The sequence below is a fragment of the Nyctereutes procyonoides genome, unplaced genomic scaffold, assembly GCF_905146905.1.
Source record: "Nyctereutes procyonoides isolate TBG_1078 unplaced genomic scaffold, NYPRO_anot_genome, whole genome shotgun sequence".
NCBI lineage: Eukaryota > Metazoa > Chordata > Mammalia > Carnivora > Canidae > Nyctereutes > Nyctereutes procyonoides.
In genome coordinates this window covers 26,551,775-26,575,268 of record NW_026575128.1, presented here as the reverse complement: position 1 = coordinate 26,575,268, position 23,494 = coordinate 26,551,775, and the positions used below count along the sequence as shown (strand labels likewise).

Below are 23,494 nucleotides of genomic sequence, written 5' to 3'. Positions count from 1 at the left end.
AAAAAGCTAAGGTGTTCTGATAACAAGATATATTTAAGATCTTGCTTAGTTAATTCAGCTAGGCACATAGCAACTGGTGTAGAAATAGTTGCCCGTTGGACAAATCTGCCTGAGAGGTAATTATCAATGTAGCAAGTCCATGATACACTGCACAGCATGCCACTGAAACTGTAAGCTCCTTAGCTAGTCATTAACACCACATATGCATTATTTGTCAAATAAGTTATACTTATTTGACTTGACTAGTTATACTACCTGCTTTTTGTTTTTCATGAGCCATCCCATTTGCCAAGACTAGCAGAAGATGAATTCTGATCTTTAAGCCTTTCATCTTGTGAGCCTCACTCACCACACTGTTGAGAAAGAAGGCTGTCTTGGCTAAAGTCATGTTGCTTTCCATTTAATACCATTTTTGTTTTGGCAGAGAACTCAAAGGATTTCATATTTAGAAATTAGTATAAGAAATAGTGAAAGGGATTATAGGGGAAAGGAGGGAAAATGAATGGGAAATATTAGAGAGGGTGACAAAACACGATAGACTCCTAACTCTGGGTAAAGCACAAAGGGTAGTGGAAGGGGAGGCGGGTGGGGGGATGGGGTAACTGGGTGACCGACACTGAGGGGGGCACTTGATGGGACGAGCACTGGATACTATACTATATGTTGGCAAATCTAACTCCAATTAAATAAAAATAGAAATTAGTTATTAGAAAAATGTGCTCCTCCTCCTTATTTTCAAATGCAAAAAGAGTCAAAATGCTGTTCCTACTATCGTTTCCTTTGTTCTAATCACAAATACTAGACAGTGATATTACAAAATGCCAATGGACTTTATCATCTCTAAATGACTGCCAGGGTACAAAAGGCTATACCCAACATGCAGCGTAGCGTTGAGCTTTTGGGATATTTGAGTAGTGTATTCAGCTGTCTAGTCAAACAGCCTCAGACAACCTGAATCTCACTCATTTGTCACTTGAGGCACTTCATGAATAATAGAACTAAAAAGTAACAGACCCAACATAAGATGATTTGTCTGAAGATATTAAACTTAAAGAACAATGGTGATGCTTAATAAGTAGTATAATATAGAAGCTTCCAGCTCATTTTTTTTAAATTATTTATTTAATTTGTTTTATTTTTATTTTTAAATTTAATTTTATTATTTTTAATGTATATATATATACATTAAATATATATATATTATTAAATATATATATATATATTATTTTACCAGCTCAGGTTTTGAAGTCAATTTGGCCTTGAAGCCTGGCTCTTTCCCACACTAGCCATGTGACCTTTTACAAGTTAGCTTACTTTTTCTAGTTTAGTTCCCGCATCTGTAAAATGATGATGATGATACTCACCCCATTGGATTCTTGTAAGGAATACATGGATAACTATGCGTATCAGGCTTAGAAATGTGCCTGGCAAATAGTAAATGCTCAGTTTTGTCTTAGTTATGATGTTTCTATTTATTTAATTTATTTATTTAGTTATAACTATTATTAATATGGGGGCTAATGTGAGTTAGAAGTATCTAATAGCATGTCATGCACACATAACTGAGGAAAGATTCCCAAGGAGTCCAGTTTTAATTCACTTTCCCTGTCATTCACACATACACAAACTCATCCACATTCTAGGATTAGGTGCATGTGTTAAAATGTACTTTCAGTCTTTTGGGAAGCATTTTAAGGTCATTAGCACCTGAATGTTACTAATCATTTTAGTATTAGATAGTTGATAATTCTGTTTTATGAGCTCACGCATCCATGCTTTACATTATGTATCCATTTGTAGAATCAACTCAAGTCCAAAAGACTGCAAATCAGTCATAAGAAAGTAGAGATTTTCTATGGACCACAATATTAGGGAAATTCTTGTATATGGTCATAATTTCAGAGGTGTACAAAGATACTGAGATAAATCTCAGAATCTATTCAATCTATTCAAAGCCATCAAACACTTCTTTTTTAAAAAATGGGAGAATACAACAAATGGCCTCTTATGGCATTGACACCATCAATTGCATGATTGCCTTGACAGTATCTGATTGGACAAAGCTCCAGATAGGAAATTTGAATGTAGGAAGTTCATTCTAGAGGTTATTTAATGAATAGTTTGCATATGTGTTCTTATGTAGAAATGAATACATTTCACATTTAACTTTATCAGTTAATAAAGCCTGATAATAATATTGTGAAACTATTTTAAAATAACTGGTCATATGTCTTAATTCGAGGTTTAGCTATAATTTTTTTAAGTATGAAAATCTTACCACAAGGATAATATACATTTGCACATGTATTTTCAATAGGTATTAAATATCTTAGTTTCTCACTCAACTTCACTGCCCCTTCACAGAATTTTGAAAAATAAAAAATTCCTTTTGGGGTGCTTGGGTGGCAATACACTAATTTTGAATTAGTGTATAGAATCAGTTGGTTAAGCTTCTGACTTGATTTTGACTCAGATTATGATCTCAGGGTTGTGAGATTGAGCCCCATGACGGGCTCTACACTAGGCATGGATCCTGCTTAAGATTCTCTCCCTCCTCTCTCTGCCCCTCCCCTGCCCTTAGCCTGTGTGCCCACATTCTCTCTCTCTCTCTCTCTCTTAAAAAAAAGAAAGGGAAACAAAAATTCCTGAAATATACTTTTTAAATGAAGTATTTATGAGAAAAAAATGATATTTGTCTGATGTAAAAGTTCTTTTTCTTTTCCTGTTTTTTTTTTTCCTTTTCAGTCTAAGCTGCCATTTCTTCTCTCCTGTTGTTATTTAGGGGAAAAAAGTCAGCTTTAATACTATAAAATTTCATTCATTCTAATTAAACTGATTTGGAATGCATGTTTAGTTGAGTTTGAATGAGATTTAATAAATTGCTTCATGAGCATCATATGAATAAGAATTCCAGGAGTTTGTGATGCCTACTTGACAAAATAATTAACTTTGAGAAATCAGTTATTTTTATGGAAAATGAAGATCTACCCTTCCAATAAAATGAAACTAAAACTTTACATTCTTACTTTTACGATAATTATTTTTTTATCAGAAACTCTTTGTAGCTGTCAAATCCAGGTTTCAAATACTAGAAGGTTTAAAATGATGAAATTGCATATTCTTTCAAGTCCTTTATAATTATACTATAATAGAAGTTCAAATACTGTCTTTAATGAGATATTCAAAATTAGTGTATTCTCTACTGTGACTTTTGAAAATATGATCTATTTTATTTGTTCTTGTCTCTGTAGGTGCATATCTTTTGCCATATTTAATACTGCTTCTGGTAATAGGTATTCCCCTTTTTTTCCTGGAACTTGCTGTGGGTCAAAGAATCCGGCGAGGCAGCATTGGTGTATGGAATTACATAAGCCCTAAACTGGGTGGCATTGGATTTGCAAGTTGTGTAGTAAGTTTCCTGGTATGGTATATGTTATATAATTTTTACAGGGTTTGTCATTGTATAGTTTGCATTTAAATGAAACCCTTGAGTGTGTATTTCTATTCAACTCTTAATTGTGTTAAAAAAACACGATTAGTTTGCACTAATACACTATCAAAGCTGTAAATATTAATATAGTTCAATCTTGATAATGCATGTTCCTAAGACCTAAGAGAGACATCTTCTTAGAAAAGATAATGTGTTTCAAATAAAAATGAAATGGGGAGGATTTTTTAACATGTTAAATGGGGCTTTATGCATTTCATCTCATTTCAAAGGAAGGGGTATAGGAAGCATAATGTAATCACACTATTTTGTTTTTGCAGGTGTGCTTTTTTGTGGGTCTCTACTACAATGTCATCATTGGCTGGAGTTTGTTCTATTTTTCTCAATCTTTTCAGCAGCCTCTACCTTGGGATCAATGTCCTTTGGTGAAAAATGCTTCACACACTTGTAAGACATGTATCATTCAGTGTTTTTTTCTTTTTTTTTTTTTTTTGTATATAAAGATCATAAAGTTGCTAAGGGCATGATATTTTGAGATTTTTTTTCTTTTCTGAAAATAATGTAGAAAAATCTTGCAAAATTATCCTAGCAAGCTTTCTTCACTTTTAGGATTGGCGTACTTAGAGCAAAGACCTTTGGCACCCTCTAATTTTACTAGCTCTTCCCAAGTCATTTTATCATGCCCCACGACATTATGGTAAAATATTACAACCCTTCGGTTGTTAACTTTGACAGTTTTTTATTTTGTACACCTTTCTTGATGCCTAATATTTTGATTAAAATAAATAAAATACAACTTCCGGCTATAAAACGAGTAAGTTATGGAGATGAAAAGTACAGCATAAGGAAGATGGTCAATAATACTGTAATAATTATATGGTGACACATGGTAACTAACTACACCTATTGTGAGCATTGTGTCATGTACAGAATTGTACAATCATTATATTGTACATCGAAATGAATAACATTGTATGTCAACTATACTTCAGTCACACAGATTTTTTTTTAAAAGGACCTACAGGTAGTCATAAAGGAGAAAAAAATAAAAGTAACATAAAAATTAGGGCAAAAAGAATTAGGATTGAAGTAATTGTTTTTGTATCTTTAGTTCTGTTTAGTTTTTCAATCATTTATGTTTAAATTCTAGAACGTACACAAAGGACAAGTCCATCTAGTAGTGATGTCCAGTAAACATCGAATGCAACACATGTATGTAGTCTAAAATTTACTACTAGCTAGCCACACTGAAACAAGTAAGAAATAGGTGAACTATTTTTTCCAAAATATTAACATTTCAACAAATAATTAATAGAAAAATTATTAATGCCCTAATTTACATTATTTAATTGCACAACGTCTCTAAAATCTTCTGGTATTTTGTATTTATAGTACATGCCACTTTAGACTAGCTTCATTTCAAAAGTCACATCTGACCAGCAGCTAGCATACTTGACAGCTCTGTCCCAGGAAGTCAGTCAGATAATTCTGGGCATTGAAGGGGCTATAAACCTGATGTATTTTAACTACTTTGATAAAAAGCTTACATATTCCTATTTCAGCGATGTGTAATAAAAAATATCAACAAGAATACATGTCTGTGGATTTTTCACAATTTTGCACAGTTGAGTTTTCATGGTGAACTTAAATGCTTCTGTAGAATAGTGTACTTTTCTATGAAATATTAAGAACTGATTTGCAGGCTTACTGGGAGCAGAACAATAACCTAATTACTCTTCCTACTCTGAAATGATTGTATTACCTTTCTTTCCATAGTTGTAGAGCCAGAATGTGAAAAAAGTTCTGCCACCACCTATTACTGGTACAGAGAAACCCTGAATATTTCCAGTTCCATTTCTGAAAGTGGGGGCTTAAACTGGAAGATGACCATCTGCTTGCTGGCTGCCTGGGTTGTGGTTTGCTTGGCTATGATCAAAGGCATTCAATCTTCTGGAAAAGTTAGTATGTTAGAGTCCCTCCTGACTCTGCTCCTCACCACTCCTGCGTGTGATGCCCACCTCAAGCTCTGCTATAAATGTCTGTGGGCAAACTACAAGTATCGTGTCATTCTAGGTAGTTAAATAAAGATTGGTGGAAAGTAGTGCTTTTGAAAGTGTGTTTAAAGAAAGAACATAAGTAAGGACGTGTTTTGTAGTGAAATCTAAAGTCACTTATAATCTTTCCTTGTTTCACCCAAGACATTTTTTGAAATTTTGTGTCATTACCTAAAAGACCTTCATTTTTGCTGTTCATTCCCTTGACCCTTAGTTCACCAAAGATGAGGGTGAGACATAAATAACAGGACAGTGTGTCATACAGATCAGGGGATGAGCGCCTCATACTCAGACTGGAGAGTGCAGCCTCTGTTCTGAGGCTGTAGAGCTGGGTCTGAGGCAGCTGGCAAGGGCCTGGGGGTTAGCTCAGCTGGGGGACAGGTGGTGGGGTGGGCAGGGAGGCCACTCTAATGTGAGGCTTTGCAGGTCAGAGAGAGGAATTCACACTTTATTGCAACTGTATGAAAAAATCCCTGGAGTGTGTTAAGTAGGAATAAGATAACATGAGCGGTAGCCTGGAAACTAGGAGGATATTACCAGTAGTGTAGGGCTGCTTCTAGATGTTTGACTTCAGCACCTAGATGGATGGTGGGGCTATTTGCTGAGACAGAGACAAGTAGGGACATCTTTGCGGGAAAGTCAGAAGCTCTTTTCTGGACCTGAAAAGTTTTAGAGACCTGTTAGGCTTCCACGTGGAGATGTCAAGGAAGCAGTAAACGTCTGGTCAGGACAATTGCTTTTCTACAAGAAACATTCACTTAACTTTAAACTGAACACTAGTGAAGCAGAAAGTAAAACCTTGACATTAATTAGGGTCTTAGGAGACTTAACAGGGGCTGCCCTCTACTTCAGAAGCTTTACAGAATTATAATGGAATTTTGATTAATGAAGAAAAAAAAAAGGACTTGTTTTTACTGTTGCTGTGACCTAAAACAATAAAAGTAGAAATTTGTTAGGGAGATGGTAGCCATTATTTCTCTTAAAGATTGCTTGTTTTGTGAACTATAAGAAATAAACACTATTCAAGTTACATCATACCTGTGGACTATTTTAAAGGAGTATAAGTAAGGGGGATTCCCTATTTCTTATTATATATCAAATGGGACCTTAAATAAGTCACATTGCATTAAGACTAATAAGCCATTCTAGTATGATGGTTATACAAGGTATTAATAGTACTATTAATCATGCTACAAAAACAGAGACTGTCCGAGTATAGAACAGAACACAGTCTTAACTATAGAAAGGAATATGGTTGTTAATATGTCTCACCTATATTTATTTTTTTCTTTGTAGATCATGTATTTTAGTTCTCTTTTCCCATATGTGGTACTTCTATGCTTCCTAGTCAGAGTGCTCCTTTTAAATGGTTCAATTGATGGCATCCGCCACATGTTTACCCCTAAGGTATGTATTGCATTTCTATTTATGGCTTATGATTGTAAAATCACTTTGTTTACTGTTAAAATGTTCCCACAGTTAGATTTAAGGGATAATTGTCCTAAACATATGTATACCAACCTTTTAAATTACAGCTGTTACATTAAACAGCCTAGAAAAACCAGGGCTTTTATATATCTATAATTATATCCATCTATTTCTAATTTTAAATGTTCCATTTTAGTTCTAGAGTAAGGCAGTCACTATGTGAACTTTAAAAATTCCCCTTTTTATAGTAAACTAACTTCTAATTTTTTACACTGTTAAATTTTGGGACTTTTTAATCTTTTTTTTTAAGATTTTATTTATTTATTTGAAAGAGAGAGAATGCAAACAGGGAGAGGTGCAGAGGGAGCAGGACAAGCAGACTCCATGCTGAGAATGGAGCCCACCACAGGGCTCAATCCCACAACCCTGAGATGATGACCTGAGCCAAAATCAAGAGTCCGACACGTAACCAACTGATCCGCTTGGGCACTCAAGGACTTTTCCGTCTCTTCTCTACTTTCTTCTCTATGTCAGTAGTTCTTAACCTTTTGTAATTGACCCCTTTGGAAACAAAAAACCCCAAAACAATAATAACATCTTCTTACTAGAGAAACATATTAATTTGTTTAACATCTCAGAAGGTTGACAGATCATCTAAAATCCATGAATCCAGGCAAAGAAGGCTTCTGTACTCTAAATCCTGTCTCCTCAGAGAATATCAGTGTTCTTGTTTTGAGGTTTAGTACCTCCTTGAATAATATTTATAGTGGTGAGTTTGGGAATTTTTGTAACCTTTATAAATGCATTTACATTTCAGTAAAATTCTCATTCGGGTCAATAGAAGGCTCAGAATTTATGTTCTCTGATTCATCTTAGAATTGAACTCAATACTGAGCACATTGAACCTATTTAATTAATCCTGTGGACTTGATATAGTGATTTGTCAGGAAACAAAAACAAGTTTTGAGGTGCATATACATTTTAGTTATTCAATGAAATGAAGTTAACACTTCATTATTAGTTTGCTAACACTATCATAGGTAGACATGGAGTTATAAAGATAAAATTTCAAAATTAGTTCAGAATTGGAAGTTATCTGAAGAGTGAATGAGCAGCCAGCATCCTGCTGTGGAATTTGGGCAGAAATTATCTTCTTTGGAATTCTTTGTCACTCCTGGCAGCTGCCCTGATACTATGTAAAAGACACCGTGTTCTTTGGGTATCAGGTTCCATCCAGCTTGGTATTCATTCTCTAAGTAGCAAAAATGCTGCCATTGGTATCTGATTTTCTTGACTAATTCGAGTCCTGGTTAGCATGTAGAGTTGTTGGAACTCCCCAGTGAATATCTAGTTAAGATTTATAGATTCCAGTTGCATTACAATTTAAATCAGCTTCAAATGGGCCATATTTACTGACCAAAAATATTAATCTTGTAATATTTTTAAAAAGATTTCTGAGAAAAAGATTCTGAGCTTCGAATAACAACCTTTGGTTTGAACTTCTTTATATAAGTTGGCAATTGCCCATGACAAAATTCTAAATATTTGATTTAAATAGAAATCTTGGAATTAAACTACTTTGGTATGACATTTTTACTTGGCTCTGAATTTAAAATTGGCGTTATTGACATTATAAACAAGACGAGGAATCACTATTAAAATATAGCTAACTCTTCAGGTCACTTTTCATTGACTGTAGATAAAATTCTGTATTAGGTCACTGCAAGGTATGTCAGTTAATATAATAATGATTCGTTGTCAATTACTTTTTAATTTACGTTGTTCATCCCAGGGAGAAAGTAAAGAATACCAACTATTCCCAAAACAGTGAATGGAGATTTAGTTCCTGACTTGGAAGTAAGCTGAATGTCTTTAGTAAATAGGCATTGCCTGCCATCTAGTGGGTAAAGTAGAGACAGATAGTTGGGTGTATTCATCTTCAGTGTTAATGACAGGATGGTAATGTAGCAAAGATTAATAAACAATATGCACATTTTAATTAAATCTTAATAAATTATAGATCTGTATTTTTTAAATGTTTTTAAGATATTTATTTATTCATGAGAGACGAGAGAGAGAGAGAGAGAGAGAGAGAGAGAGAGAGAGGGAGGCAGAGACACAGGCAGAGGGAGAAGTAGGCTCCATGCAGGGAGCCTGAGGTGGGACTCGATCCCGGGTCTCCAGGATCATGCCCTGGGTCTAAGGCAGGTGCTAAACTGCTGAGCCACCCCAGTATCCCAATAAATTATAGATCTAATCACGATTAAGCTTCATCAGAATATTATACCTATATCCTATTTCAATAGTAATAGCAAAAATTAATTGGACAATAAATCCTCATATTTGAGAAAATCTGCCTTTTGGAATCTACTTTGGTTCATATTCCGACCCTTCCCCAGAACTGCCATGTAACCTTAGTCAGGGTACTTAACCTTTTTAAGATTCAGATAATAACAAGCAATAAATTTCATGGATTGTCCTGAAGATTGAATGACATAATCCATACAAAGTGCTTCAGAGTGTGAGCTCTTAGGGTTTGGTAGGGAATATGACAGAGTGGTATATGCCTTGTTACTCCCATCTTCGGTTGAAGAAGCTGAAACTGAGGGAGGGCAGCCACTTACTCTAGGTTGCACTATTTTTGGATTATTAAATGGCAAAATCAGGGTCTGAAACTGACTGTGGAACTCATGTTCTTAGCCACATTTGACGTTGCTCCCAATGAAGGCAATTTCATTGCAATAGTAAAAGGAGATAAAATACCAACTTAAACACTGTTATTATTGAAATCAAATTTAACTCTTTATTGACATCTGTGTCAGATATGGCTAATATTAATTGTTCCGTTTAAAAGATTTGATTAAAAATAAATAAATAAAAGATTTGATTATACACAGTGATAATTGTCCCAGAAGCATAGCAGAGTTACTTGAAATAGATGTTCAGCACAGGTTCAGAACTTTATAATATTGGCTCTGAAAGGGTCTCTGAGACGATGTAGTTGAATTGCTTCAATTTTCAGAGAGGCTTTCAGGAAACTTTTGAAAGAAATACATACGTAAATATGCAAAGTACAAATAGTCAACTCTCCGAAGTTTATAATCTGCTTATTATCTGCCCTGACTATTAGACTACCACAAGAAGACACAAAACTCAAGGTATTAGTTAAATCATTAGACTATGTTGGTAGTTAATTTATTTTGCTTTGTATTTGCTTTGTAAACAAAGACTTAGGTAAGAGATGATTGAAGATAGTTAATTTCAAATACTCCTTTTGATTTGTCTTAAAAATAACCTAAAAATTTCTATAATGTAGAAATGTAGAAAATGTAGAAAATCTCTATGTGAGTAAAATCTCCATCTACACACTTGATTGTCTATGGTTTTTCTTATTCATATTTCTTGTTTCACTGCTAAGTGAAAACTTTGTTATTCTACTAAGAACAGATTATTCCTCCAGTTTAAATAACCTTTGGGTGCATAAATATCATTATGATGTATTTAAATGATAGAACTAATTCCATGTAGATTATTCTGAAATACTATTTTGCAGCTGACTTCTCTTATGTTTAATTTTAAACAGCTTGAAATGATGCTGGAGCCCAGGGTCTGGAGAGAAGCTGCTACTCAGGTGTTCTTTGCCTTAGGTCTGGGATTTGGTGGTGTCATCGCCTTTTCAAGTTACAACAAAAGAGACAACAACTGCCACTTTGATGCTGTCCTGGTGTCCTTTGTTAATTTTTTTACATCTGTCCTGGCAACACTGGTGGTGTTTGCAGTTCTGGGCTTTAAAGCAAATGTTATAAATGAGAAATGCGTAACAGAGTATGGATATTAATTTCCTTTAACTTTTGATGACATAATTATATACAAAGTATACCCCCAAACCCAAAAGTCTTCATTCATCATGTTGTTCTATTTTTCAGAAACTCGAAAATTATCATAAAACTTTTGAAAATGGGCAACATTAGTCAGGATATTATTCCTCATCATATCAACCTTTCAGCTGTTACTGCAGAAGATTATCGTTTAGTTTATGATATCATTCAAAAAGTGAAAGAAGAAGAATTTCCTGCTCTTCATCTCAATTCCTGTAAAATTGAAGATGAACTAAATAAAGTGAGTAGGCTCTGTTTAAGCAATACAGTAATTATCATTCAGTGAAATTTGCATTATCTGTAAGACTTCTTTTAGGAAAATGACCCTTAAAATGCCAGCAGAAGATTATGCTCTTTCAAAACTCACATTTTTTATTTCGGAGAACATACTTTCTTTTTTTCTAAGTTTTTATCTTAGTTAAGTTGTAGAATTTAGGGAATGAAACAAACAAGCAAAGGGAAAAAAATAAGACAGAGAAATCAAAAGAACATACTTTTTAAAATTACCTAGGTTTGCTTTACTTTAAAAAGCAATCTCATTGATTAAACCACAAAAATTAAAACTATGGGGGATAGGATCCCTGGGTGCCTCAGTGGTTTGGCGCCTGCCTTCGGCCCAGGGCGTGATCTTGGAGTCCTGGGATCAAGTCCCACGCCGGGCTCCCTGAATGGAGCCTGCTTCTCCCTCTGCCTGTGTCTCTGCCTCTCTCTCTCCCTCTCTCTCTCTCTCTCTCTCTCTCTCTGTGTCTCATGAGTAAATAAATAAAATCTTAAAAAAAATTAAAACTATGAATATAAATTGACTTTCATCATAGAAAATGAAATTAGTCAGATACTTTTCCTGGTATAATATTTAATACAAATTTGAATTATGACTCATTTATTTATTGCATGATTGTTTGGACACATAATTGATATTTAGCCATTTATGTTTAACAAGTCATGATTAAATCCTTTCCTTTAGCTACTGTCATTTATTTTAAGAAACATGAAACATGTGAATATTAATAAGTATCATTGTGTTTGTTGCCCTTTCCCTGTATTGCCAAAAAAGGAAAATGTAATGGAGAATTTGACCATTAATCCCTCTCAGTAAGATAGCTAACACTACACATTCTTTAACATAACATAAAGAATGATGTGCAGGAAGTTCTGGATGGAGCCATCATTTACATAAAAATCTTGAGCTCTGTAAAGAAAGATTTAATTACTAAGTTACCTTAAAAGTTTTTGTTTTTGTTTTTTTCCTTTTTTAATTCTGGCCTGTTGTTTTTATGAGGTAACACAATCAACTTTTGTTTAGAGGCACAGTTTCTTAGGAGACAGCATGATATCAGCCTATCTATTTCCAGAAACCCCCAAGCATTATTCAGTTTTCCCTCCCCTATGTAACTGATATATTTAGCCATCCGGTAATATTGCTCAGTACTAATGTTGCTAATTTATGTATTTTACAGGCAGTTCAGGGAACTGGCTTAGCTTTCATTGCCTTTACAGAAGCAATGACACATTTCCCTGCATCCCCCTTCTGGTCAGTGATGTTCTTCTTCATGCTGGTAAACCTAGGGATTGGCAGCATGTTTGGGACCATTGAAGGGATCATCACACCCGTTGTGGACAATTTCAAAGCGAGGAAAGAAATTCTTACTGGTGAGTTTTTAAGTGTTTGTCTTTTCATTGAACTGGCACAGGCCATTTTACTCTTGGTGAGAGGTCAGAGATGGAAATAGGAAAGTGTTTTATTAATGCCCATTCATGAATATGTGTTATTATTATTTGTTATTTTATTTATATGTTTATATACAATGCAAATGATAGATTTAATGTAGATTATACTATTAGTGATTGCTTATTATATTACTTTTTATTGATAATAGTATCACTATCATGAATTACTGGCACTAGAATAAAGTCATAGAATGTTCATGTATAATTTTTAAGTGAGACAAGTAATTATTTTTAAAAGTTGAGATCCAGTATTCCTTTTCCAAAAAAGTGCATAGTTGAAATTGATAAACCTAAATTCAGTTCATATAAAATATCTCTTGTAGCCTGCTAGTAGTTAATATCTCTGAGTAGGAAAGAAAATAAAATAATTTGTCAATATTGATGGTTATTAATAAGTAAAGTCTGTAAGCAATTTTTAAAGTACGAGTCTTGTACTGCATCATCTTTGCATTTGAAGGATTTAAAGGATGTAAGAGAAATTATAAGAGATACAGGAGATACAGAAGAGCCTTGTCTCCAAAAATAATAGTACCAGTAACTAAAACCAAGTTGGGCACATAAGACTTACACCATGTAATATACTGATAGATAACATAGTACCCTAATAGCATCTTAACATGTTACAAGAATCAAGAAGCTGCAAGGTTCACCTAAATATATACTGGAACTATCAGTGAAAGAGATGGCAGTTGAATTGGAAAGGGAAAGGGTCTTCTAGGGGTCAGAGGATAGCTTTAGTAATAGCTTTTTTTTTTTTTTTTTTAGTAATAGCTTTAGCTTAGCATATATAAACAGAGATAAAGGGAATAGTTAAGGAAGCCAGCCAGAGTCCAGACCAGAGTCCAACAGTGTTTTAAGTAATGCAAAAACAAATTGGAAAAAAATTTGATATTGAATGCTGGGCAATAATATATAAGCTCCTCAAAGTTCTTTTTTTTTTTTTTTTTTTTGCTCTGGAAGATTAGTAATAGCTTGTGTGTAAATAATTCTCAAATATGTATCTTTATCGCTCACTGCTCTGTTAAGTTTGTGTGTATGTATGTAAAACAGTTTCAAAAGTTTGTTAAATACTTTCGTCTCAACATCCTCAACTCAGCAGAACCTAAATGAGAAACTTCCTTATCATCTCCCACAAGGCAGCCTCTTCTGAAGTTTCTATTCCGTTCAAGGCTATCAATATCCTTCTTGATGCGTGTACTAAATAACATCTTTGTTGCTTTCCTCATGCTTGCCCCATGTCTAAACCCTTCTGTAGTAAGAGGGCTTGAAAAATTAAGGGAAAAGCAACAGTGTAGAAGGAAAAAACACACAGGGTATTATTTGGTGAACCCACTGGAGAACCTGTTTGGTGCTGCGCAGAGGGGAATGTCCTCTGTTTTTCCGTTACCTGTCTTTCGGGATCATACCTATATTTAAAGTCATATTTCACCTTGATGAACTGTTCCTCCATCATCTTTGCCAGATGTGCTTTTGTCTTCTCTGACAGTATGGCAGGACTTAGATAAGTAAATTACTTATGATCTTTTCCAATCAAATCTGCAGCAAAACTCTTACTATCTGTACCACCTACAATACGCTTTCTTCATATTTACTATGTAACATGGTAGAGGTTGGTGCCCTGCTACTTCCATCCTGAGACTCCGAGTACTGCGTACTGTGACAAGCATTTAAATATTTCCATATGTGATAGGCCCCAAGTAAAGTTACTTTGCCTTCCCTACATTATATGTTGACATATACTATTCACTTATGTGTGATGTAACTCACACTACTAGCTTAAGAGGTGGAGGAGATGACTTCACTTAACCCATGCTTAGTGGAAATTGTCAGGGAACCCCCATGTGAGTGAACTCAAGGATGTTGTTTTCTCCCTTCCTGAACTGAAGTACCTGCTTTACTACTCTTTTTTAAAAAATATTTTATTTATTTATTTATGAGAGAAGAGAGAGACAGAGAGAGAGAGAGAGAGAGAGGCACAGGGAAAAGCAGGCTCCATGCAGGGAGCCCGATGTGGGACTTGATCCCGGGACTCCAGGATCACGCCCTGGGTCAAAGGCAGGCGGTAAACCACTGAGCCACCTAGGGATCCCCTCTGCTTTACTACTTTTACTCACCTCTACTAACAGGTGGTTGAAGAATAGAACACAGTCATCTTTTGTATTTGACAACATCTCAACTGAAGTGCGTGAGAGAATAGAGTCTAACATAAATATGGGAATATTATATGGATTCCAGAAATCTCTTTAAGCTTATACATTAATAGTAGCTGGTCAAAAGTTACTGTCTACAGTGATTCATATTAAATCTGGGGCTAAGTCCAAGTCACTAAACTGCCCATGTATTATATTCCAAAGTATCAGGAAAAGTGTTGCCTCTTTTTATCATTGACAAGTTATAAAAGTGAAGACAACATTGTTTGAATGTAAGAACTCATAATTAAATTTAAAAGACTTGACTGAATAAAAGCTTAGTTTTTGAATCTATTTCTTTTGTACAGTTGTCTGTTGTCTTCTGGCATTTTGTATTGGCCTGATATTTGTGCAACGCTCTGGAAATTACTTCGTTACAATGTTTGATGATTATTCTGCTACGCTGCCTCTGCTAATTATAGTTATTTTGGAGAATATTGCTGTATCCTTTGTTTATGGCATAGATAAGTAAGTATATTTGCTTTTATGCATTCATTTTTCATCTCTATTTTGGAAAAAACAATTGTCAATGTCTATTTCATCTATATGAGGAGGGAAATGAGTAGAGGGAAAAATTCTTTGCAGCAAAGTCAAATCTTTTGCAGGCTCTTCTTCATTCAGTCCTTTAAATAAAGTATAGTCTCCTATTAGGTGATTAGCTAGAATTGTGTAGGCAGTAAGATAATCTAGGATTCTGGAGCTTTGATTTAATCCTAGTTATCAAATAGTAACTGCCAGGATCTGGGGAGTAGTGGCTATGCTCCAAAAACCTTGTTATTTTAGGTTATTATTGCCCACATTTCACATTTCTCAGGGTTATGAGACATCACCGGACCAGCTCATCACCTACCTGGGCGGAGGCACACCTGGGGTCCATAGCTGTCTCTACTGAGCTTTAAAGCCTATCTTCCCAATTACTGTACTAATCTGTTTTGTGGGAGGAATTTTATTTTACTATGCTACATAATGCCTCATTTTATTATGCTACATAATGTCCTAAGTAGCAGGTCAGTTTTGGAAAATGATATATCTTGCTCTGAGGCGTATGTGGCATTTGCTCTGCACAAACTTCATATTCATGCGGAGTCACTATTTGAATCGCTAGACGCGTAAGCCTCTAGATTATATGCCTGCTAGATGTGAAAAGTATATATACTTGGCATAAAATGAGGCATTAACGTAATCTCAGAAGAAAAAGGTTACCGGAGGTTTTGTACAATATTTTTTTAAAGTTGTTGTCTTTAGCTAACATATATGGACTTCAGCAAGCTTATTAGAGGTCTGTGTAAAGTAGGGGTGAGTATGTTGCATGAAGACCAGAGTGCTCTTAAACAATGTAGGGAATATTCTTGGCCTTGAATGAGTTTCATGACAACACTTAGAGAATGTTTTTATTAGTGTTAAACCCTCCAGGTAAGGAAGGGCGGGGGACCTACTTTTAATAATCATCTACTATACGTCAATACTAGTGATAGCTGTCTGGCATGCATTAAATAAAATAAAAATAAAATACCCTGTGGTAACTAATATTATCCATATTACAGGTGGAAAATTGGCCTTACTTGAACAGGAGAATCAGTATGTTAGCTATAGAGCCAGGACTGTTATTTAGACCTTAAATGCAAAATTAGCTTTCTCTATACTCTACCTCCAACTCCTAACTTGCACTGTGTTGGAAAAGGATATCATTATTGGGCTGATCTGTGGATCAATAAGATCATAATTTAGACTTCCATTTATATAGTTTGTCATTTACAATAGGCGTAGTACAAAATTATCTTTTTAGTAGTTAGTGTCCCTAAATAATAATAGTTAATAACAGCAGGAGAAACGATACCATGACTAATAGTAGTTATTTACCTGATATCTATTAAATTTCTACTATATGTGAACCTGTTAAATTCCTACTGTATGTGAGGTAGTGTGCTCTGCATACATTGCCCATGAGCCTAACAATAACCTTCTAAGATAGAAATCTCTTTCTTAAAAATGCCAAAAAATGTTCTGCCATCTTTTAGTGTATATCTTAGTGTCTAAACATGCAGGAAAATTCATTTCAATGGAATGTGGTTAAATCTTTGGGAAAAAAAAATTAAAAGGAAAGGAGCAGAATAAATCCCTACAGACAACAAAAGCATACAAGCAAAATAGATGAAAAACTAACTACATTTCAAAATGAGTTGAAATAAATTTTCCAAAAAGAAAAAGAATAGCATATATCAGTTGTTTAAAAATCAAGAAGTATGATAATTAGAGAAAAGGAAGATTTGAAAACAGGTAGTAGAACTCAGGAAGTAATTGTGAATAATAATATTCAGAAGTGATGATCAAAATAAAGAGAACACAAAAGCAATAAGCACCATATCTAGTTCTACAAGAATTAGAAGGAATACTTTTTTTTTTAAATCAGGAAGAAATAACAAAGGAGCTAAGGAAAAGAATAGGGACAAGTATTAAACAAAGATGACTTCACATGTGTAATGTGAACAATAAAGTCCTCTAAAAGCAGTGGCCAGAATAATACTAAACCTGTAATTCAAGAAACTTGCCTAAAATAAGAGACAACCTGAATGTTGAAGGGGCACATGATATATTTAGAAAACTAGACATAATGGTCAAAACAGGATATAGTCTAGGCTCTTACTTTAAGACAAAAAACAAACAAAAGAAGAAGAAGAAAAAGAAAGCCATCTGGGCAAAAACAATAACCAACAAGCCAGTCAAAGTTGTTTATAAGAGAAAAATCTGATAGTCAACAAATTTCCTGTAACAATATTATGAGTTAAAATATTTACAATCTCAAGGAAGGAAAACCTAAGCCACACATTTTTATTTTATTTATTTATTTTTTTTTAAAAAAAGATTTTACTTGTTTATTCATCACACACACACACACACACACACACACACACAGGCAGAGACACAGGCAGAGGGAGAAGCAGGCTCCACACAGGGAGCCCGACGTGGGACTCGATCCTAGGACTAGGATCACACCCTGAGCTGAAGGCAGACGCTCAACCGCTGAGCCACCCAGGCATCCCAAGCCACAGATTTTTTAAACCAGCAAAACACACATTCAAGTATAGTGCCTATATAGCCAATTATGAACAAGAACTTAGGGAATATAGTTACTATGATCTCTCTTTGAAGAATCTACTAGATAACCATCTTAACACAAACAAAACTCTACAGAAACATTGGTACGAGCACTGGTGGGTGAGCGTTAATTATAGCTAGATAAATGTCAAGGGATGTAGGCTACTATGTGATGATTATATGCTTTGACAGTTTAACATCATATACCTAACAGGGTGAACTCTATTTCACATAAATGATACCGTGATAACCTTACTTAAAACAACAACTCAAGTCTAATGGTTACCAGGTCTAAGCGGTAATTTATAGGAAATAAGAGGATCAGTTGCACGTGTGAAGCAACACTGTGTAGATGCAATCAGCAAAATCCAGACTGTGAGATTACTATGAGATAGAGCGTCCAGCTGATTGAACAAAAAATTGGAAGAAACAAAAAGAAGTAGGAAGAACCTGGAGAAGAAAAATGGGTTTGAGAAACACATCAGCCAGTTGCAATGTGTGGACCTTCTTTCAATTCAGACTATGAAAAGAAGTGAAAGATTAGGTTATATAATTAGGTTAGATTATATGAAAGATTAGGTTATATAAACACTGGCTATTGGATGATATTAAATATTGCTAAGTAAAAAAAGAGATAAGGAATTTTTAATGTATTGCAGATACTGTATTTATAGAATAGAAAGTCATCAATGAGGACTTTTCAGGAATTGGTTTAAGAGGGCCTTTGCTAAAAAAAAAAATAGAGGGCTTTTGCTACACAAAATATAAATGTTTCTAATTAATAAGTCATCCCCCAATACGATTTTTGATTCAGCATAAAATGTCACAGGGTATCATAGCTAAACCTTTGTCAAACTGTTGATATAATGCACCTTTTTAAAGTATAGGAATATTAACGTGAGGCATATTTAAATGCTTTCTTTTTATTTAGGTTTATGGAAGACCTGAAAGACATGCTGGGCTTTGCTCCCAACAGATATTACTACTATATGTGGAAATACATTTCTCCCCTGATGCTATTGTCACTGCTAATGGCGAGCGTTGTGAATATGGGCTTCAGTCCCCCTGGCTATAATGCATGGATTGAAGAGAAGGTAAAATACACATTAAGGAAATTAGATGAAAAATATATGTAAAACATTATTTTAGGGATTTTTGTCTTTTGCTTTCTTCACAGTGTATTTTGCTGTTTAGTGAATGATGTTGTTTCTATGCAAGGATCTTGAGATTTGTCTTTTGTTTGGCCCCAAACATGTATGATTTTGTTACACATTGTAGGTTTTTTTAATACCCGAGAAATGCTGACTTGGTCCTCACTAAAGTATCTGTGTTTATGTCACCATAGGTGACCCAATAATTATGGGGCCTTTGATTCTAGAAAACGTATTGCCCAAACCACCAGGAATATTTTTATATAAATGTATCATATCATATCCCAGATACTGTGTAACAAGAAAATATGAATTAGCCATTGAAGATATAATCGAAATAAATATTGAAGGAAAGTTTTGTTATCAGCGCTTTATATTAGCAATGGCTGTTTCACTGTTTTCAAGGTGCATTAGCCACATAACAATAAAGATACATGTTAATTGTCATAAAATCAGAAGGCTTGTTTTTCAGAGATACCTCTGACCTTTAACTATCCCATGGTCAATACTCTATATAACAACAACTAAGTTCATGACTGGGGCATTCACAAGTCTGTGAACCCTTACTAATACCCTTGGGGCCAGAGGTGCTTTAAAACTTAGATTTTCATATTTTATTTTTATTTTTTTTTAAATTTTTATTTATTCATGAGAGACACAGAAAGAGGCAGAGAAGCAGGCTCTATACAGGGAGCCCAACATGGGACTTGATCCTGGGCCTCCAGGATCAGGCCCTGGGCTGAAGGTGGTGCTAAACCACTGGGCCACCCTGGTTGCCCAGATTTTCAGATTTTAGAAAGACAATGTGGCACATGTAACTTAACGACTGAGAGTAATGCTGATTTATTATTTCTCAGGGTCCTGCAGGTGAGCTGCATGGTTCTTCTCTAGGGCTTACCTGAGCTAACTCATACAGTTGATTAAACTTGAAGAGCTGGTCTCTCTATGTAATCTTTCATTCTTGGCTTCTTTCTAGCATAATGGACTCAGGGCAGCATCCTAAGAAACAGGCAGAAATTGCAAGGCCAGTAAAGCATAGCCTTGGAAGTTGATTGATGTCACTTCCACACCATTTTGTTGGTCAAAGCATGTCACAAGACTCTTTGCCTACAGACCTGAGACAAATGCAGTTTTTTTTTTTCACATACTTGCAAGAAGATTATCAATGATGATTTTTTTTTTTTGGCTTTCACAGGCATCTGAAGAATTTCTAAGCTATCCAACATGGGGACTGGTTGTCTGTATCTTGCTGATGGTCCTGGCAGTACTGCCCATCCCAGCTGTCTTTATCATTCGTCGCTGCAATGTGATAGACAATAGTTCTGGTAATTTAGCATCTGTGACCTATAAGAGAGGAAGGGTTCTGAAAGAGCCTGTAAACTTAGAGGGAGATGACGCAAGCCTCATTCATGGAAAGATATCCAGCGAGATGTCATCTCCAAGTTTTGGTAAAAATATTTATCGAAAACAGAGTGGATCACCAACTCTGGACACTGCTCCCAATGGACGATATGGAATCGGGTACTTGATGGCAGACATGCCAGATATGCCAGAATCTGACTTGTAGCTGGGAGGAAAACATCAGTGGGTTCCAGTTGGTTCATTTTTATCAATGAACATTGGCTCTACTAAGAGAAGCATTAGGCTTCATTTATCAGAGGGCGATCTCAGGTGTTCCTTGGCTGTGATCTTTAATCCTTAAGTATATGTAACTTCAACTAGAGCATTCCTTCGGATTCTTTGGTTTACATTTGCACAGAAAGGAGTTACAGACAAAGCCGATAGTGACTGAGGTCCATGTGTGTCAGAATTTTTAAAAATACTTTTGGTGTTTTTTTCAAGCATTTCTAACTGAAAACAAAACAAAACAAAAAACAGATGTTACCTCAGTTTCTGATAATTTCTGGTTTAATAGTATTGGCAATCCAAGAATGGTATGATTTAAAATTTATAAGTTTGCCTTCAGGGTAATGCCCAGTATTACAATGAGCAGTTCTGTAAGTTGGTGCCTCTAAGCACATTTCCATGAATATATTGCGTCGATAGGCTGTACTTATTTTGGTAGCACTGATACCTTCTTAGGCAATTAACTGAAGAAAACTGCAAAATATTTTCTTATGTAATGGCTATATAGAGCAATAGTATCAAAGAAAAAGGAGGCACTAATGCTGGATGACAGTTTAGATTCAGAGGTGACTGGGGATCATGTGTGTGACGGTTGTATATTTTGTGTAAAATATATGTGTGAAAATGATCTAAGAACGATCACTCAGCACTCTCAAGAATTATGCAGATTCTGCATTTTCCTATGCCGTGTGCCTAAAAACCTACTTGATATTTATTGTGGTTTCAAGATTACTCATAGTATATTTATATATACTAGCAATGTATATAGATGTATATTATACATCTACGTACTGATTTGAAAACTTGAAGCAAGATGGCATTTTATTTCATATCTTTCTGTTTTGCTTCTGTTTTATGCAAATATAAATCCTTTTTTAAGTGATTGTTAAGATTGTATGGCATTACATTTTAAGCTGCAAATAAATGAAGTTAAACATGATGCTTGTTCTCCATACTGATTTTTCTTGAACTGGATTATCCTGCTTTTCAGTCAGCGCTTAGGCATTTTGTAATACTTAATCATCGCATTCCAAGAGGGATTCATAGGTTGATTAATAGAGTTACCCCACTTCAGAGACAAAGGAAAAATAGTGTACTATGGTTAAATGGCGCCCTAATGTAGTCTCATGATTCTTGAAAAAGTAATCTCCTAGGAGACCATGGGTGCAGTTGACTGCTTGCAGGGTCAGTACTGTCTCCGAAGTGTGAGAAATTTTGATTACTTTTTTTAATGAAACTGTTGCATCTATGAAAGTGGATAAAGTATAGCTCCACTGAGGGCCATCTCACTAAAAGGCTTCTATTAATAACTGTTTTGCTGCTATCTTAGTCATGTTTAAATAATCTCAATGAATACAACAGCAAAATGGGGGAGTTAGTGCAAACACCAGACCCATCAATGTCTTTTTGGCCAAATATGTTTGGTCTGCTAGACCTATGTTATCAGACTACCTCACAGCATTTAAAATATAATTCCACGGTGACTAAAACTTGTGATTTTTGTTTTTACACACTCATTAATATTATACTTTAATCACTTTAAAATTTAAAAATATTCATTGGCAGGCAATATATGTACATTTTACAGAACTCAAAATTTTTAACAATGCAATATAGAGTAAACTTCCCTCCCAACACTTTTAGCCACCCAGTTCCATCCTTAAAGGCAACCACCATTACCGGTTTCTTATGTGTTCTTTTGGAGATGCTCTTTGCATACACATCTTGTGTTCTGCCTTCTGGATCTTACTTATTTCTATGAATAGTTTATTCTGGACAGTGTTTCATGTGAAGGCACATCTGCCTCATTATTTCAGAAGTTGAAGGAATACATCTTAGTTTTGGGTTGAAGCAATATTTTTATCGGCTTCCCCAATATTGAGAAGTTTGTAGCAAACACTGACTTTGTCTGCTGGCCTGTAGCTATCATGACTATGCACTGTCAGATGGCACCATCCCTCTTTGCCCACTCTCTTGCCATGGCATCTTAATCTACAGATTGGATACCTGCCTTCCAATGGTGACTAGATGTCCTCCCTTCTATTTACACAGTAAAGTGCAGGGATGCTGTACGATGGAAGAGAATCCAAACTTTCTAGTACCCTCACTTGGCAGATGAGGCAACTAGACAGTGAAAAGATCAGGATGGCCTCTCCTTTCTGCTTCTTTTATTTAGTCAGTTCTTCAGCTGTTAGTGTATTTACGCATTTGCTTCCCTTTCACTGAGCAGCTCTCCACCAAGAATCTACACTATTCTTAGTACTAAGCCAAAGCACTATTGTAATTAGTGTGAACTATCCATTTTTTACTCTATTTTCTTCTCTTTGTCAGGGAGACCCATTTCCTGCTCTTTCCCAGATGTGTAGTATTTAATCAGTAAACAGTAGTGCATATGAGCTATACTTGTTTTCTTAGTACTTTTACACTACTTTTGTAAACTCTGGCCTAAATTGTACCTGGATATAACACCATCAAGTATCGTCTACCCTCAAATGGAAAGAAGGCTGGGGAGTGTGAAAGTAGGGCTAACAGAGTATTCACAGTGGGTAAAAGGGAAGAAGTACTTGGTATTAGGTGTTAGAATCATAAGGAGGAAGTCTAGCAGTTTGGTGCAACGAAATCATGGGATGTAATCTTATGAAAGTATTTTTTGCTTTGGAACAACACATGGAAATCATGTGTTTATGTGTATGTGCATTTTTTAAAAGAAGGTACTTTCATTATTGAATTTTTAGATGGGCAAGTGATCCCAGAAAACTTAAGATTAAGAGGTAAAGTGTTTCTTAACTATAATTATGCCTTAGAGTTACTTGTGACCTTTTTAGAGACATATTTCTGACCTATTAAATGTGAATTATTTTAGGATTGGATGCAGGACATGACTGGCTTTTTTTTT

General features: G+C 35.1%; 1 protein-coding gene across 1 annotated transcript in view; it reads left to right on the top strand.

The window, feature by feature from the left end:
- SLC6A15 (solute carrier family 6 member 15) overlaps nucleotides 1-21,528 on the top strand; it is a 42,797-nt gene extending 21,269 nt beyond the window's left edge. The window contains exons 3-12 of the mRNA XM_055341871.1: nucleotides 3,252-3,409; nucleotides 3,769-3,895; nucleotides 5,225-5,406; nucleotides 6,799-6,909; nucleotides 10,514-10,755; nucleotides 10,857-11,049; nucleotides 12,266-12,458; nucleotides 15,034-15,193; nucleotides 18,753-18,915; nucleotides 20,168-21,528. Coding sequence (XP_055197846.1) covers nucleotides 3,252-3,409; nucleotides 3,769-3,895; nucleotides 5,225-5,406; nucleotides 6,799-6,909; nucleotides 10,514-10,755; nucleotides 10,857-11,049; nucleotides 12,266-12,458; nucleotides 15,034-15,193; nucleotides 18,753-18,915; nucleotides 20,168-20,539 — 1,901 coding nt within the window. The 3' untranslated portion in view covers nucleotides 20,540-21,528. The remainder of the gene's footprint in view (nucleotides 1-3,251; nucleotides 3,410-3,768; nucleotides 3,896-5,224; nucleotides 5,407-6,798; nucleotides 6,910-10,513; nucleotides 10,756-10,856; nucleotides 11,050-12,265; nucleotides 12,459-15,033; nucleotides 15,194-18,752; nucleotides 18,916-20,167) is intronic.
- Nucleotides 21,529-23,494: the final 1,966 nt, after the last annotated feature.